Source organism: Pelophylax lessonae, assembly GCF_965119305.1.
Source record: "Pelophylax lessonae genome assembly, chromosome: 2".
Classification (NCBI taxonomy): domain Eukaryota; kingdom Metazoa; phylum Chordata; class Amphibia; order Anura; family Ranidae; genus Pelophylax; species Pelophylax lessonae.
In genome coordinates, this window is record NC_138769.1 from 234,266,921 (window position 1) to 234,282,560 (window position 15,640).

Sequence of the window (15,640 nt, forward strand, 5' to 3'; positions counted from 1 at the left end):
ACCCCAAAAGTGTCAAAAATGTCAGTCAAGGGTCCGATCTGTCCGCCGCAATGTCGCAGTATCGCAAAATAAATTGCAGATCGCCGCCATTACGCGTTAAAAAAAACCCACCAAAAATGACAAAAATCTTTCCCTTTGTTAGTAAACGCGATAACTTTTGCACAAACCAATAAAAATACGCTTTTTGCGATTTTTTTTACCAAACATATGTAGCATAAAACAAATTGGCTGAAAATGTAAAAAAATTTAGATTTTTACATTTTTTTGGGGGGGAATTTCATATAAAAAAATGTGAAAAATATTGTTATTTTTGCAAAATTGACGCTCTTTTTAATCCTCCGGGGCTTAAGTGGTTAAAGCCATAGACAACCAATCAGCTAGCATTTTTGACAGGAAACCACATATAGCAGCCTACATATTTTTCTCAGTACACAGTACTTACTCAGCACTGAAGTCCTAAGCAGCATTTCAGCCCTAAATAAGTAATTTCCTGCTGACTGGTAAAACTTCCCCTCCTACTCATCTTCATAGCATAAGGCGGAGAAACTCTGGATTAGAGTAGAACTGTAGTACAAGTGACAACACTGCTTGGGATTTCAGTGTATCAGAGGCAACATTGTCAGCCCATTTCTGAATGTCTGTTGTCTTAGAGATTAATATACGATTGATACGCCAATAACTCTGTTGCACTAATAAGTGCATTTTTGGATATTAGTATACGCCAAGTGCAATTAATCCCATTGTGCTTAAAAGCACAGTTCTCAGCTATTTTGTATAAGGTAATGGAGCGCGCTAAGAAGTACCCAGTAATACAGACACACAGGCTGCTATCACATTGGATGCTTGATAGAATGTCCTTCTTAAAGCATTGAGCTTCGTTTATTTATGGGACAACAAAGGGACAACAGCAGGAAGTGATGGCTATACAACATCAGTTGCAAATGTACAGTCAACTGCCAATCAGTTCCAAATGTACAGTCACATTACATAAGTTACTCACATAGAATCAGCCAATAACACACCTGTATACATTCAAATATACAATAGAAAGGGGGAGTACATGATCGTGAATGAGCAGAACAGCGTGCACAGATTCCCGCCAATGGTGTGTGGAAATCTGCACACCGAAGTTAAATATGAAACCTACATGTAGCGGAATTCTAATACTACACAATGAAACCAGCGCATGGAACCATAAACGCTGCACTGATCAAACAAATGCATGTATTCCCGCCACTACTACTGGCATGAATCCCATTCAGCAAAGCTCAGAGAACAATGCCTAATAGCATTATACTACTGTTCCCATAGATGTGAGGCTATCTGCAGGGAAAAAGCCATGCTGTTTCCACTATGGTGATTAGGCACAGTAGAAAAACATGAGTGTGTATCCCTTCATAAAGGCAGATTGCTATCAAAATGATACTGACTTCACAGAGCAAACATATCCCCGTCGAACAAACAAATCTGTACATTATATAGGGGCCCCTACTGGCAGTCATATCCCTGCTGCGTGATCCTTGAACTCCACACCGCATCTCTATCGGCAAACAGACCCGCGCATGACACCTAGAGTGTTCCCTGGCGGAGATGTCTATGAAGAGCAAATGCATCTACACATCTAAGGGAAGGTTTTTACTTCCAGAAGTCTTTCCTCAATGCTGGTTCACCCGTACACACTCTAATGAGCGTATTGCAAGCAAACTGACAACAGGAGCCATAATGACAAGCTAAATAAAACACATCCTGAAAAATGTCCACACTAGTCCTAATACATTTTCCACAACACTGTCAGCATCAACCGGTATTTTCTGTAATTTTAAGGTTTTTAAAGACACAAATGTGCATGTATTTGATGAATGCACTGCAATGCAACTGGGCAATTCAGGCATAGGCATACATACACAAGGTAATAGCATGACTCAACTCACTGTGATAAACAGCTCCATGTATATACTGATATATAATCACTGTACTTTGAACATATCATATACAGTAAAAGTTGGAGATTTTCTTAGGCATTGCTTGAATGTCAGATATAATACACAGTATTAAACTATTGCCAGCTTGTAGATTGACATATGCTGGCCTTTTTAATTGGTTAAAAAAGTAATCAGGCTGTCCAGAATAACAACCAATCAGATTTCAGTTCACTATACTTAAATCATTAAGAAATGTGTTTAGTTAATGTGGGTGACTGCAATACCCTCATCATTTTTGCCCTCTTTGCAAATTTCCTGAATAAAATGGATACTAAAAATGCAATGTTTTACATAACTTATCGGAGAATTCCAACCATAGACACTCCATAGATGAGCTGTAGTTCTTTGCTTTGTTAAATATCTGTTATTTTTGTTCTTGCAGTTCATGTACAACCTGGCACATGTGAAGTGATTGCTGCTCACAGATGCTGCAATAAGAACAAGATTGAAGAAAGATCACAAACAGTAAAATGTTCCTGTTTTCCTGGCCAAGTTGCGGGGACTACGAGGGCAGCCCCATCTTGTGTAGATGGTAAGAATTCATTCAAAATCCTAATTTTATAAATACCTACACTGTATATTAAGGCACAATAATTTTTTTATGATTATATACCTTAAAATGAGCAGAGATTAGACTTGAAGGACTTTAGTGCTTATGCTATCAAAATTTGAGGATGAATTGTGCCACAGTGCCTGCAGCTAGAGAGGTCAGTGAGGGCTTGTTTTAAAGCTGATTTAATAAAAATCTGTAAATACTTGAATGTCCAAAGCATAGCCACAGGCTCACTTTAAGGTCTGTTGAACAAAAAAAAAAGATGCATCTCTTTTATTTGTTTCTCACAAATGTGATCAGTTACTTTAAAAAAATGTATGTATTATCAGTGACTATGACAAACTAAATGGAAAAAGGAAAGGAGGTTAGAGACTATATTAACTGTGGAAATTAAAGATCGATGTACCAGTATGCAACATGTAAGTAAAGGGACAACATGGAAAGAACCCATGAAAATGAAGGTACCTGCACGATCCAAGTAATATAACTAGAAATACATTTAATCAATAGAATTGACATCCATGATATGAATACGACACTACCTCCACCAAACACACCGTGTATAAAACATTGACAATGTTGTCACATGTGATAAAAGTCTGGACTCGAGACCGTTCAGAAAAATTGCATAGAAATATGGTCAGGTGCCGTGTGGCTGTGCTCAGTATCCATTACCACTGCTCAAGTAGCAGTAGGTGCAAATATGGGAATTTCTGAGTAGGGCCGTATCAGCACAGACCATAAACAGTGATAACTAAGAAATGTTTAAAAAATGTAACACAAAACCCTCATGAACAAAAATGATTAAAGGTGGATTCCTTACAGTGACCTGCAATCAGTTGAGGAGAGGTGAAATTGCTACAGCGGAGACATTCAATGAAGGAGTAATTGATGAACTGGAATGTGAATGAGCAGCAATAGGCAATGTAGTTCATATGATCAAATATTGATCAAGGAGATCAATTGGAGCAATGGAATCAATCAGATAGTGCAGTCATTATAGGCATATTGAGCGGGACCTAAAATAGAAAACAGCCTTGGTGAAGGATAGATAGTGTCTGTCAGACATTAAGTCTGGAGGATAGTAGCTGGAAAGTAAACACACCTTTGGAATACACCTTTGATCATTTCTGTCCATGAGGGTTTTGTGTTACATTTTTTATACATTGCTTAGTTATCACTGCTTATGGTCTATGCTGATTTGGCCCTACTCGGAAATTCTCATATTTGCACCTACTGCTACTTGAGCAGTGGTAGTGGATACCAAGCACAGCCACACAGCACCTGACCATATTTCTATGCAATCTCCTCGAGTTCGGACTTTTATCACATGTGATAACGTTGTCAGTTTTTTATACACGGTGTGTTTGGTGGAGATAGTGTCGTATTCATATCATGTTGTGATTTTATGGATGTCATTTCTATTAATAAAATGTATGTCTAGTTACATTACTTGGATCGTACAGGTACCTTCTTTTTTTTTTTCAAGTGATCTTTATTGATGTTTCTTAAGTACAATAACAACAAGGGAAAGACTTGAGTAGTCAAACATTAAATACAACATTTGTTCAGTCTAAGGTAGAGAAAGCATTCCAAATTGTGGTAAACAATCAATGTTGGGAAGAATTTATTAAACAACAGATGCCTCAGTAAAGTATATAAAGATAGATGGTAGTGATTTGGGGGGGGTGGATAGGTGGGAAGGGGGGATAGGGAGTAATGACGAGGAGGAAGGGGGGGGGATGGGGGCAAGGAGGGGGGACACCGGCAGAGATCGTTGAGTGAATTATTAAATACAAATTTTGCTTGAAGACTTGAAGATTTCATATTAGTGCAGTGCACTTTGGGTGTTGTAGCCATCGTGACCATGTGGTTTTAAACTTCCCTAGTGTGAGTTTTTTTTTGGCTACCAGCTTTTCCATTTTGCATTGGTAGTTGAGGTCAGCAATAATGTTTGGGATGGAAGGAGTTTCTGTTGCTTTCCATAGTCTTGTGATGTTGTGTTTGGCAGCAGATATTAGGAGGATAATAGTGTAGTGAGATTGAGGTGGGAAATTGTCTATGCCTACATGTAGTAATGCAAGTGTTGGGGATAAGGGTGTGGGTGTTCCAGAAATGGAGGATATTAGGGTGAAGAGTTTTTTCCAGAATGAAGTAAGGGACTTGCAGAACCATAGGGTATGGGATATGGAGCCTGTACCGCCACAGGTCCTCCAGCATGTGGGAGGGTGGCCTGGGTACATATTTGACAGTCGGTAGGGCGTTAAGTACCACCTATGAATGTTTTTTCGGTAAGCAGGTACCTTCTTATTCATGGGTTCTTTCCATGTTGTCTCTTTACTTAGAGACCATATTAACTGCTACAGAGGTTGTTCCACCTTTTAGGAAAAGACCTAGCAGCAACAAACACACTATGTCCCTTCTACACATTCATAGATTTTAAAATTCTGCCCCTGTAATATTTCTTATGAAAAAATAGTCATAATTTTAATGCACCAAGGTACTTATTTAACAACTGTGACATTATTTTAAGCGAAGTTCAATTAAATTTGAAAATTAAAATCACATGGCTTAATTATAGATCCTTATTCTTGTGCTGACTTGAATTTAAAAAGGGAACATTTGCTACATTGTAGGAAACATTTAGAATTGTTAAAGACTATGTTTAGTTAAAACAAAAAAATGAAATAAATAAATAAAAATTACAGAAGGGACATTACTCACCTTCAATGTAATGTGCTCCCTGTGCTGCTGTAATCTAGTTTAGCAGAAATCTTCCTCCTCTGATAAACCCCTTTGTCAAAATGTTATGGTGTGCCCGGCTATGCCCACCCTTTCTGCCCATCTCCTCCATTCATAGAAGTCTTAACTACAGCTTCTATGAATGAAATGTGATGTTTGAATAGAGAGGGTGGCCCTTTCAATTGCCTGCCCCTCCTCCATCATTCATTGATCAATTTTATTCAAAGAAACTGTAAAGACAGCCACTATGAATATAAGAGCTGGGCAGGAAGGGGGAACACAGTTGGGTACTCTAGACGACTGTCTGTCACTGCTTCCTCAGTTCTGTCAACCCCCACCACACAGGAAGATTATGGTTGTAGGGGTAGGGGCATCAGAGGATGAACATTTCCACAAAACCAGAAGACAGAAGCTGTAGGTATACATGACATTACAGGTAAGTAATATCCCTTTTGTTGATTTAAATTTTTTGTTTTACCTAAATTTTGGCTTTATTTGTGCCTTAGCAGTTCTTTGTGCCTACACCAAGATGGCCATAGAGAGACACAGTGCAGACCAATGCATGGTTGTGATGGTACTAACCGTCACTATGAGTAAAAACAGATAATTAATGATTTAAATTGCTTCAGATGGGACGGTTATATTTGCCAGCAATATCTCCATATGGGAATATGAAGATGTATTCCCATTTGCCATGAAATCTGTTCTTCCTAAATGCTGTGTATATTACATATCTTTCAAGGTCAGACAGGTTTTCCTTTTGTTGTGTATTGGGAGGGAATGTTGATTGCCCTTTCGCATTGTTAAGTGTTAATGACCTCCCATTTTTTTTATCTTTCTGCCTTAAGAGAAACATATTATGGGATATATATAGGATGCGGATTGGATACTAAGGGGGAGGGGGGATTGTCCCACATTGTATATTTTTGTGTACACTGTATGAGAGTGTAAAGCTCTGTTTCTATTGGATGGTGACTATTACGTCCAGTTTTCAACAAGGTCCACCTGGTTGGTAACCTTGTGGGTGAAAAACTGTATATAAGTCTGTTGAATAAAGTTGTTCTAGAGTTAGTTCTTCACCCTCAATCTAGAGTCTTGTCTCTTTTTGGGGGAATCTGCTGCAAGGGATTGCTATGGTCCTCCATACTCCCTTAGAGAATCACTAAGCTCTTGTAAGAGCTTGCTTAAGAGCTTGTTCTGCTGCACTCTCTGGGGAAAGGAGGTTCACCCACAGGAACCTGGAGCCTTGTCGTAGGTCCAGGGTGGGTAGGAGATTGCGAGACCCTAACCAAGCTGCGGCGGTTCGTGGGGTCTGAAGTGGTTACGGTCTCTAGTGGAGTGCTTGGAGCCCCGCGGGAAGCACTAGGAGCATCTGTCAATGGAGATACCCAGTCAGGGGTGCCCTGTTCTGTTACAATGGTAACTCAATAATGGGAAAAAGATCAGCTGCCAAGAGTTTTCAGACATTAGTGGTACCAATCTTTGCCTTTTGCTTCTGTTTCTGTCCAGCATTAGCTTTTACTTTGTCTTGTTTTGTGTAATTTTTTTTATTATTATTATTTTTATGTGTACTAAATTCATGGTCTGCACAGGGTGTATGTAAAAATATAAATAATGGCCTGATTAAAAAAAAAAAAAGTTTTTGTTGTAATCTCATATTTTTGCTTTTACTACAATTTGACATGCTAGTATTTTTTCATGTTCACCTATCACCATGAATAGTTTGTACTGCAGGATAAGGACATCTAAATGCCATTAGATAAAAGAAACTTACAGTTGTATATTCATATACACATGTACAAAAGGCCTAATTAAATCTAGCCAGCCCAGTGGAAATAATTACAGTGCATTAAAGGTATTATATTATCAAGTTTTTTTCAGTAGGTAGAACAAGGTAAAGCAATGTGAAAATGCTTCTTATGTTTCATTACATATGCACTACTCATTACTGATCCATCCATGTAACAGATCCTCTTCCTGAAGGTAGTTTATATGCATAATTAACATCCATGTGCTCATTAGCACTCCACATAGCAATATATCAGTCCTTTTTACACATACACCCACCATTATTTACACTGCAAACATCAATGCAAATTAGGAGAAGCATAAAATATTTTTTTCTTGAACAGAAGAATAAACAATGTCTAAAAATGTGGTTCCAACATGCAGTTGATAATTTGTGGAGGCTATCTATAATCACTATACAATTTATTCAGCAAGGAAAGAAAGAAAAGAACAAAGAAGGGAAAGGATGTGAAAATCTGTAAATCAAAGCATTCGATCATAAACGTGGTCTTATATTGGCTGACTATTATTAACCACTTTAAGACCGGAAGGAATTGCCCCCTTCCTGACCAGGCCCTATTTTGCGATTCGGCACTGCGTTATTTTAAGGGACAATTGCGCTGTTGTGCGACACTGTACCCAAACAAAATGTACATCTTTTTTTTTTTTTCCCACAAACAGAGCTTTCTTTTGGTGGTATTTGATCACCTGTGTGATTTTTATTTTTTGTGCTATAAACAAAAAAATTGCGACAATTTTGAAAAATAAAAACAATATTTTTCACATTCTGCTATATAACATTCCCAAAAAAAACATTTAAAAATCAACATTTTTTTAACATTTTAGGCTAATTTGTTTTCTGCTACATGTTTCTGCTACAATAAGCATATTTTGATGTGTTTGCACCAAAGTTATCACATCTACTTACTACAAGAAAGATTTATGTCATTTTTACAGTTTTTTTTTTTTTTACTAGTAATGGCAGTGATCTGCATTTTTTTGTGGGACTGCAACATTGTGGCGGACAGATCGGACCCCGAACTGATATTTTTGACACTTTTGGGGGTACCAGTGACATCACTACAGTAATCAGTACTAAAAATATGCACTGTTAATGCAATAATGCCATTGGCCGGGAAGGGGTTAACCCTGTGGGTGATCAAGGGATTAAATGTGAGCCTAGGGGAGTGATTCTAACTGGGGGGGAGTGACTTCTGAAATGACCATAGAGACATGTAATCCTATATAGCAAGTTAACACATGAGCTCTGTGATCATCCCAGGAAGAAGGACGGTCGGCTGTTGTAAGCGGGAATGATCGCGGGTGTCTGGCGACAATCGGAGCCCCCTGAATCTGACACACGCATCGGCTTCCCTGCTGACGAGCGGGGGTGGAAGCGCGCCATCGACAGCGTGCGCTCACCCCCTAGCCTCCTGAGAGCGAGCGACTACGTCGCTTTGCCCAGGAGCGGTTGCCTGCCACAGTAAATCTGGTGGGTTGCATGTTACTGACTTTTCACATCATCTTCAATCTAAGCGTTGTCCTTCAGAAAAAGCTTGTTTGTTTTCTGATTTTTCATTGAGTTTTGCCCAGTTTAAAATTAGGATGGTCACACACCAGTAAATCTCCCAGATAGCAAGGATAACTTGTCACGAATTTGTGGTAGTGTTGAATTATAAGTCTGTTAACCTGTCTCACATTTTCACTGGCCAGTTGTATTTTTGCAGAGCACCTGAAGCACAAGTTCTAGTTGACACTTTTCCAATTTGTAGCAAATTTGCATGGTGACTCTACAGCAAGAGCTCCACAAGTCTACAGCATGAAAATTCAGCCACAGTGACCCCTGTGGTGGGATGACTATTGCACAAAATAACTGAACCAGAACTTGTGCAGACTTGCAGAATGTTTGCAAAGAAAGTTGAGCTGGAGTCATGCAATGTGGACTTGCTGAAATTGTGCAACAAACTTGTGAAGCCTGGCAAGTCTAGCAATAGCTTAGCAAGTAATTTTTAAACTAGCAGCACAATTGCTTGCTATCGGGCTCTCAACATGAACAAGGGCAGTAAGGGTTGACCTTGAGGGTTGGCCAAAAACACTTTCTCTGAGAAAGTAGGGGTCCATCTGTGGAATCTGGGATGTATACTCCCACTTGTTACCTGCTTGGGTCCTAATTAAGATAAAATAGATAAAATAAAATATGGGAACAGAAGCTAGAAACTCTACTATCTGCCTAAAAAACAAATAAAAAAATCAATAAAAAATGAATTAATATATTTTTTATTAAAAAAGATCAAATTGCTTGCGAGAATGCATGGTTTGCGCTTTACTTTTCACCTGGTGATTCTGCCAGTAACACACTTACTGTTATAGAGTGAAAATTCTCACTCACTGTATTGCATCTATGAAGGAACAGCATTGTCAATTAGGGCTGCTCACTCCTTATTTGGATTATAGAACAGTTTCCCCTCACTTCATTGAAGGAAAGTATTCTGTAGCCCAGGGCTAGACAGAGCTGATCATTATGCTTCAGATTGCAGTTCAGCAAAGGCAAGGTGTACAGGAAGTTGTCAGCTCATTGGATATCTGGCAGGACCAACAGATTTATTTTTTTTTTTTGCACTTATCGAACAGATTTAGCAAATCACTTTGACTGATATATTCTAAAAATGAAAAGATAGCGAATAAGAGATGTTTATTGTTAGGGTTTACATAAACCTATAAGTGAAAATCAAGGTGGACCTTTTGCTAATACTTGCTTATGTGGGATTATGCTCTAGGGAACAGGTGGTTGCAACGAAGGTTGATAGCTATAGAGGATAAATGGTATCATAAATTTTGATTTGCAATGTGTGATAAACATGCCAATAAAAAAGATTTATATCAAAGAAGATGTGCACATAGACACATGATAAAACATCCTCTCTAGCATGTAAATTATATACTGAGCAAAATTATAAAAGCAACACTTGTTTTTGCCCCCATTTTTCATGAGCTGAACTCAAAGATCTAAGAAAACCGAGATTCATCCGTGAAGACAACATCTCTCCAAAGTGCCAGACGCCATTGAATGTGAGCATTTGCCCACTCAATTCGGTTACAACGACGAACTGCAGTCAGGTGGAGACCCCGATGAGGAAGCATGCAGATGACCTTCCCTGAGACGGTTTCTGACAGTTTGTGCAGAAATTCTTTGGTTATGCAAACCGATTGTTGCAGCAGCTTTCCAGATGGCTGGTCTTAGACGATCTTGGAGGTGAAGATGTTGGATGTGGAGGTCCTGGGCTGGTGTGGTTACACGTGGTCAGCCGTTGTGAGGCCGGTTGGATGTACTGCCAAATTCTCTGAAACGCCTTTGGAGACGGCTTATGGTAGAGAAATGAACATTCGATTCACAGGCAACAGCTCTGGTGGACATTCCTGCAGTCAGCGTGCCAATTGCACGCTCCCTCAAAACTTGTGAAATCTGTGGCATTGTGCTGTGTGATAAAACTGCACATTTAAGAGTGGCCTTTTATTGTGGCCAGCCTAAGGCATATCTGTGCAATAATCATGCTGTTTAATCAGCATCTTGATATGCCACACCTGTGAGGTGGATGGATTATCTCGGCAGAGGAGAAGTGCTCACTAACACAGATTTAGACAAATTTATGAACAATATTTGAGAGAAATAGGCCTTTTGTGTACTTAGAAAAAGTCTTAGATCTTTGAGTTCAGCTCATGAAAAATGGGGACAAAAACAAAAACGTTGCGTTTTTAATTTTGTTCAGTGTAAATCTAATATATTATAATTGTCTTTATAATGCTGTGCCTTTAATATATAAAAGATGATTTATCCAAAGACACTTTGACAAACTTTAAAGTACAGTGTAGACATTACAGATTTTCATTAAGCCTTGATTCAAGAGTTCAGAAACATTTTGGTAATATATGTCTGTATAAGGGTAATGTTACATAAATACTTCAATTTCAAGCTCACTGTCTTCCAAATACTAGTAAGTGTTTAGTTTGTTAGGTCACATCTCCCTTAAAGTTATGTTTCTATAAATTGTATTATAGTATTAAAGCGGTAGTAAACCTCATCCAAAAAACAAAACAAAAACAGGCACCTGGGCCATTTAATTCATAATGTGCTAGCATGAGATGCATACTAGCACATTATGACAAACTTACCTGAAAACTAAGCCATCCAGTGGCGCGCTGTCAACGCTGAAGGCACTTCCATCTTCACCCAGTCTTTTTTTTCTGGTTCATGGGTTTCAGCTATCCGATTGGCCGAGTGGACAATGACATCACTGCCGCATTTGCACAGGGGAGGCGCAGTTTATGGCAGGGCTCTGAAGGAATGGCACAGGTATGCCGTGCCTTCAGAGTGCATACACCGGAGACGTTACCGGCTGCATTTAATTAAAAATCTACAGTATACAATATTTACAGTACCTATAGGTAAGCTTAATTATAGGTTTACCTATAGGTAAAACTCATACATGGGAGTTTACTCCCACTTTAAGATTTTATATTTGTTTGCTTAAAGTGTATCTAAACCACCAAAACAAAAATATAATATGTTGCAGTTCACTAGTCCTTATATGTGGTGGCTGCAATAAAGTCTTATTTATACAATCGTCACCTTGTAAAGAAAGATCCGTGGAGGATCGCATTTTAGAGAGTGTTTGGCAGGCAGTGAGGAGGCCTTATGTTGATTAAAAATCATCACAACTGCATGCATTTGAAGCAGTTGCTGAGCGGCCTCATTCAGTACTGTCTGTTAACCAAAAATCATTATAGTTTGCAACTAACCACTTAAGCCCCGAAATATTTTACCCCTTTCCTGACCAGGGCCTATTTTGCGATTCGGCACTGTGTAATTTTAACGGATAATTGCGCGGTCGTGCGATGCTGTACCTAAACTAATTTGACGTCCTTTTTTTCCCCACAAACAGAGCTTTCTTTTGGTGGTATTTGATCACCTGTGTAATTTTTTGATCATGCGCTATAAACAAAAAAAGAGCGTCAATTTTGCAAAAATAACAATATTTTTCTCATTTTTTATATGAAATTCCCCCCAAAAAAATGTAAAAATCAAAATTTTTTAACATTTTCGGCCAATTTGTTTTATGCTACATATGTTTGGTAAAAAAAAATCGCAAAAAGCGTATTTTGATTGGTTTGCGCAAAAGTTATCGCGTTTACTAACTAAGGGAAAGATTTTTGTCATTTTTGTTGTTTTTTTTTTTACCAAGTAATGGCGGCGATCTGCGATTTTTTTGCGGGACTGCGACATTGCGGCGGACAGATCGGACCCTTGACTGACATTTTTGACACTTTTGGGGGGACCAGTGACATTACTGCAGTAATGAGTGCTATACATATGCACTGTTACTGTAAAAATGACACTGGCAGTGAAGGAGTTAACTATATTGGAGAGGGAGGGGTTAAGTGTGTCCTAGGGACGTGTTTCTAACTGTGATTGGCTGTGGCTACTAGTATAAGAACAGAGATCAACGGTCCTACATAGTAGAACCGTCTGATCTCCATTCTTACACAGGGAAGAATGACATGCGGCTTTGTTTACATTAGCCGCCTGCCTTTCTTCCGGTGTAACAGACGATCGCGAGTGCCCGGCAGACATCGGGTCCTCCGGGCACACGCGCGGGGGGGGGTCCGTGACCGCGCGGGAGCGTGCCTCCGGCGGCGCGCGCTCGCTCCCTAGACCCTCACAGGCTAGCGACGTAGCCCTATGTCGCTTTGCCTGTGAGGGGCTGACTGCCGACGTAAATAGTCGTGCGGCGGTCGGCAAGCGGTTAAGGCAAAAAAAATTAAAATACCAGTACCTAAACCAAGCCTGACATAATCTTGAGAAGATTTTACATATCACATTTACTTTAATCCTATATATCTCAGACTAATCACTACTATGTGTTATGCGTTTCAGCTTCTATAGTTATCCAGAAATGGTGGTGTCAGATGCAGCCTTGTTTAGAAGGAGAAGACTGCAAAGTTCTACCAGACTTGACAGGTTGGAGTTGTAGTAGTGGGAACAAAGTCAAAACAACAAAGGTAAGGCTAAGAAGAACAAATGTACTTTATTTATTTGTCACATTAGAATGGTTAGGGTAATTGTAGTTGTATCAATGTGCTTGCTAATCAACTGTGTTGTCCCATTTAAATGACAAAGTGATACTCTTAAAAAAACTAGTTAAACTCTTGGTATGCTTGAAAACATAGCCTGAAGCTTTTTGACTTTCACAGGAATACTAAAAGGAGGCTTCAGGTCTCATCCATAGCAGAGACCTTCAGCTGTGTTTAGATGGACTGTTTTTCAGGGGGTTAAAACTAAAAAACCAGGCTGCTGCAGCATGACTGATCTCCGGTAAGGTTAAGACTCCATCCAACTCCCTGCTGCCCTGTGGATGTTAAAGAGCAAACAGCATATGGGAGCTTGTTTGGAGATTTAGTAGCATTGAAGGGCCTGAAGCACAGAAGAAATAGTATGAGGAAAAGCTGGGATTGGTATGGGAAACTAGAATCAGTGATAATAGTTCGGGAGGCATGAAAGATTGTTCCAGCTGTCAAAAAGTAGCTTGGTGTTAGTGTGATATGATATTGATATGCTCAGGGCATGCTATGTGTAATTGTTTTTTTTAAAAAATATGTTTTTAAAGTTTGATTATTTAAAAAGATATGAAGAATGCAATGGTGTCATATTGTGCTGCCAAAAGAAGTAAGTGGTTAGACAAACTTTATAGAAAAACAACAAATTAAGGACACACATTTACATTTATATATTTCTGAAAGAGGTACAGAAGTCATTCTGGAAATTTATTAGCATTTTTTGAGACTTTAAACAACTTTAAACTTCCCTTTGGAAGTTAAAGGATAAGTTCACTTTTAGTACATATTACATGTTACACCTGTAGTTAGGGTGTAACATGTAACATGCATCACTACCCCCCACCCCCTCACCTCTCCACGATAATGGGCAGGGGATCCTCTCCCACACCCACTGTCACAAAACGGCGCAGCTGTTTGGGCCTTTTCCTGTATGGTCGTGTCATTCATTCACAATGATCTGTGAATGAATGAACTACAAGTTCCACCTGCAACTGTGGCAGATGGCTTGTAGATCTCAATGAACTACCCAGGAGCTCATCAGCACCCTTGTATTTCACTGACACTTCCCACAACTGAACTGTCTGCCATATGGAGGTATGAGGAGAGAGTTGCCAGCAGTGACATTGTACCTAAGATCCACTGATCACGGGCGTAATGCTTTTCAGGCTGAAAGGTAAAAAAAAAATCATGTGCATTTATTATTTTATAACTAAAGGTCAACTTAGCCTTTTTAAAGTGCAGCATGTGGGATAATGCACAGAGAGCCTGCTGCAGGGCAAGAAGCAACATATGATGAAGCTGGGAACTGTGTAGGAAACTAAGACCAGTGCAAATTGTTTGGGAAGACATCAAAGGCTGCTCAAACCCTTCAAATATAATTGAGTGGATGTGGTAACTGTAGCTCTTAAATTAATCAGGAAAGTTATGGTGCTCCAAGAACCCTAGATGACCAGTAACAAGGTGTTTGGAAAGTGGAAATTTACTTTTCACTAAACTATATACTGTATGTAAAAAAAAAAAATGGTAAGGGTAAAAAAAATAAGATATTTTATCATAGCTCTTCAGCTTGGGACAGTTAAGCTCTGCTGACCCAGAACCTCTACCTACTCTAGTCTTACTAGTCCCACTGAAGAACAATATCTATCTGTCTGCATGCCTCTGCTATATGTAGAGATAAGCAAACCGAGCAGGACTCAATTCATGGGAGGTCAGGTTAAAAATACCATTCTGCAGTGTGAAGGTATTTTCGTATGGCTTAAAGTGCAGCACTGAAAATCTACAAATCATTTGAATAACGTACTTGGGGGATACCTTAAAGCTGCAAATAAAAGTTGCAGGACAGTGACTTCTCTTTCCTCGCCACTAGGTTGCAAAAGGATCTGGTTTCATTTTTAGGTTAATCCCCCATAGAAATTTTTCTCTTATTTTTAACGGGACATTGAAAAAAATGGGTGAAAACAGCATGGTTAGATCCTTATCCAGGCATGCAGCAAAGCAAAGCAAAGCTTCTCTGCTTGCACTGCTTCTTGTCCCACTATTGAGGTAAAAGAGCTACATTAGTACACCTTATTACTCATTTCCCAAAAAAGTAAAAATTAAATTAACACCCAGGCACCATGTCCTTTGGTATAAATCCATCATCAATTGTATTGTCCAGCAATGTGAATCCATCACCAATCACAACAAACCTGCCTGATGATGTTTTTCTCCCCAGTGATGCTTCTCCATCACATGCAAATCACAAAAGATGGAATTCTCTGTGCTGCAGTAATGTAAAACACAATGTTGGTTGATGTCATTGTCACAAAAATGGCAATGGCTAAATTTGATCAATTACATCACCTGGGATCCCCATCTGTTTTCTTACATTCTAGTAGCCTGGGATTTGGGTGGGTGAACTGGCAAGTTTGTTTGGTTGTTTGAAGAATTGCAAACAGGCTGGGTTCAGATCAAATTCATATTC

At 39.1% G+C, this 15,640-nt stretch overlaps 1 protein-coding gene across 1 annotated transcript in view; it reads left to right on the forward strand.

Moving 5' to 3' along the window:
- The window catches only part of TAFA3 (TAFA chemokine like family member 3), a 660,020-nt gene that overhangs the window by 515,667 nt on the left and 128,713 nt on the right, over positions 1–15,640 (forward strand). The window contains exons 3-4 of the mRNA XM_082244378.1: positions 2,365–2,514; positions 12,998–13,122. Coding sequence (XP_082100504.1) covers positions 2,365–2,514; positions 12,998–13,122 — 275 coding nt within the window. The remainder of the gene's footprint in view (positions 1–2,364; positions 2,515–12,997; positions 13,123–15,640) is intronic.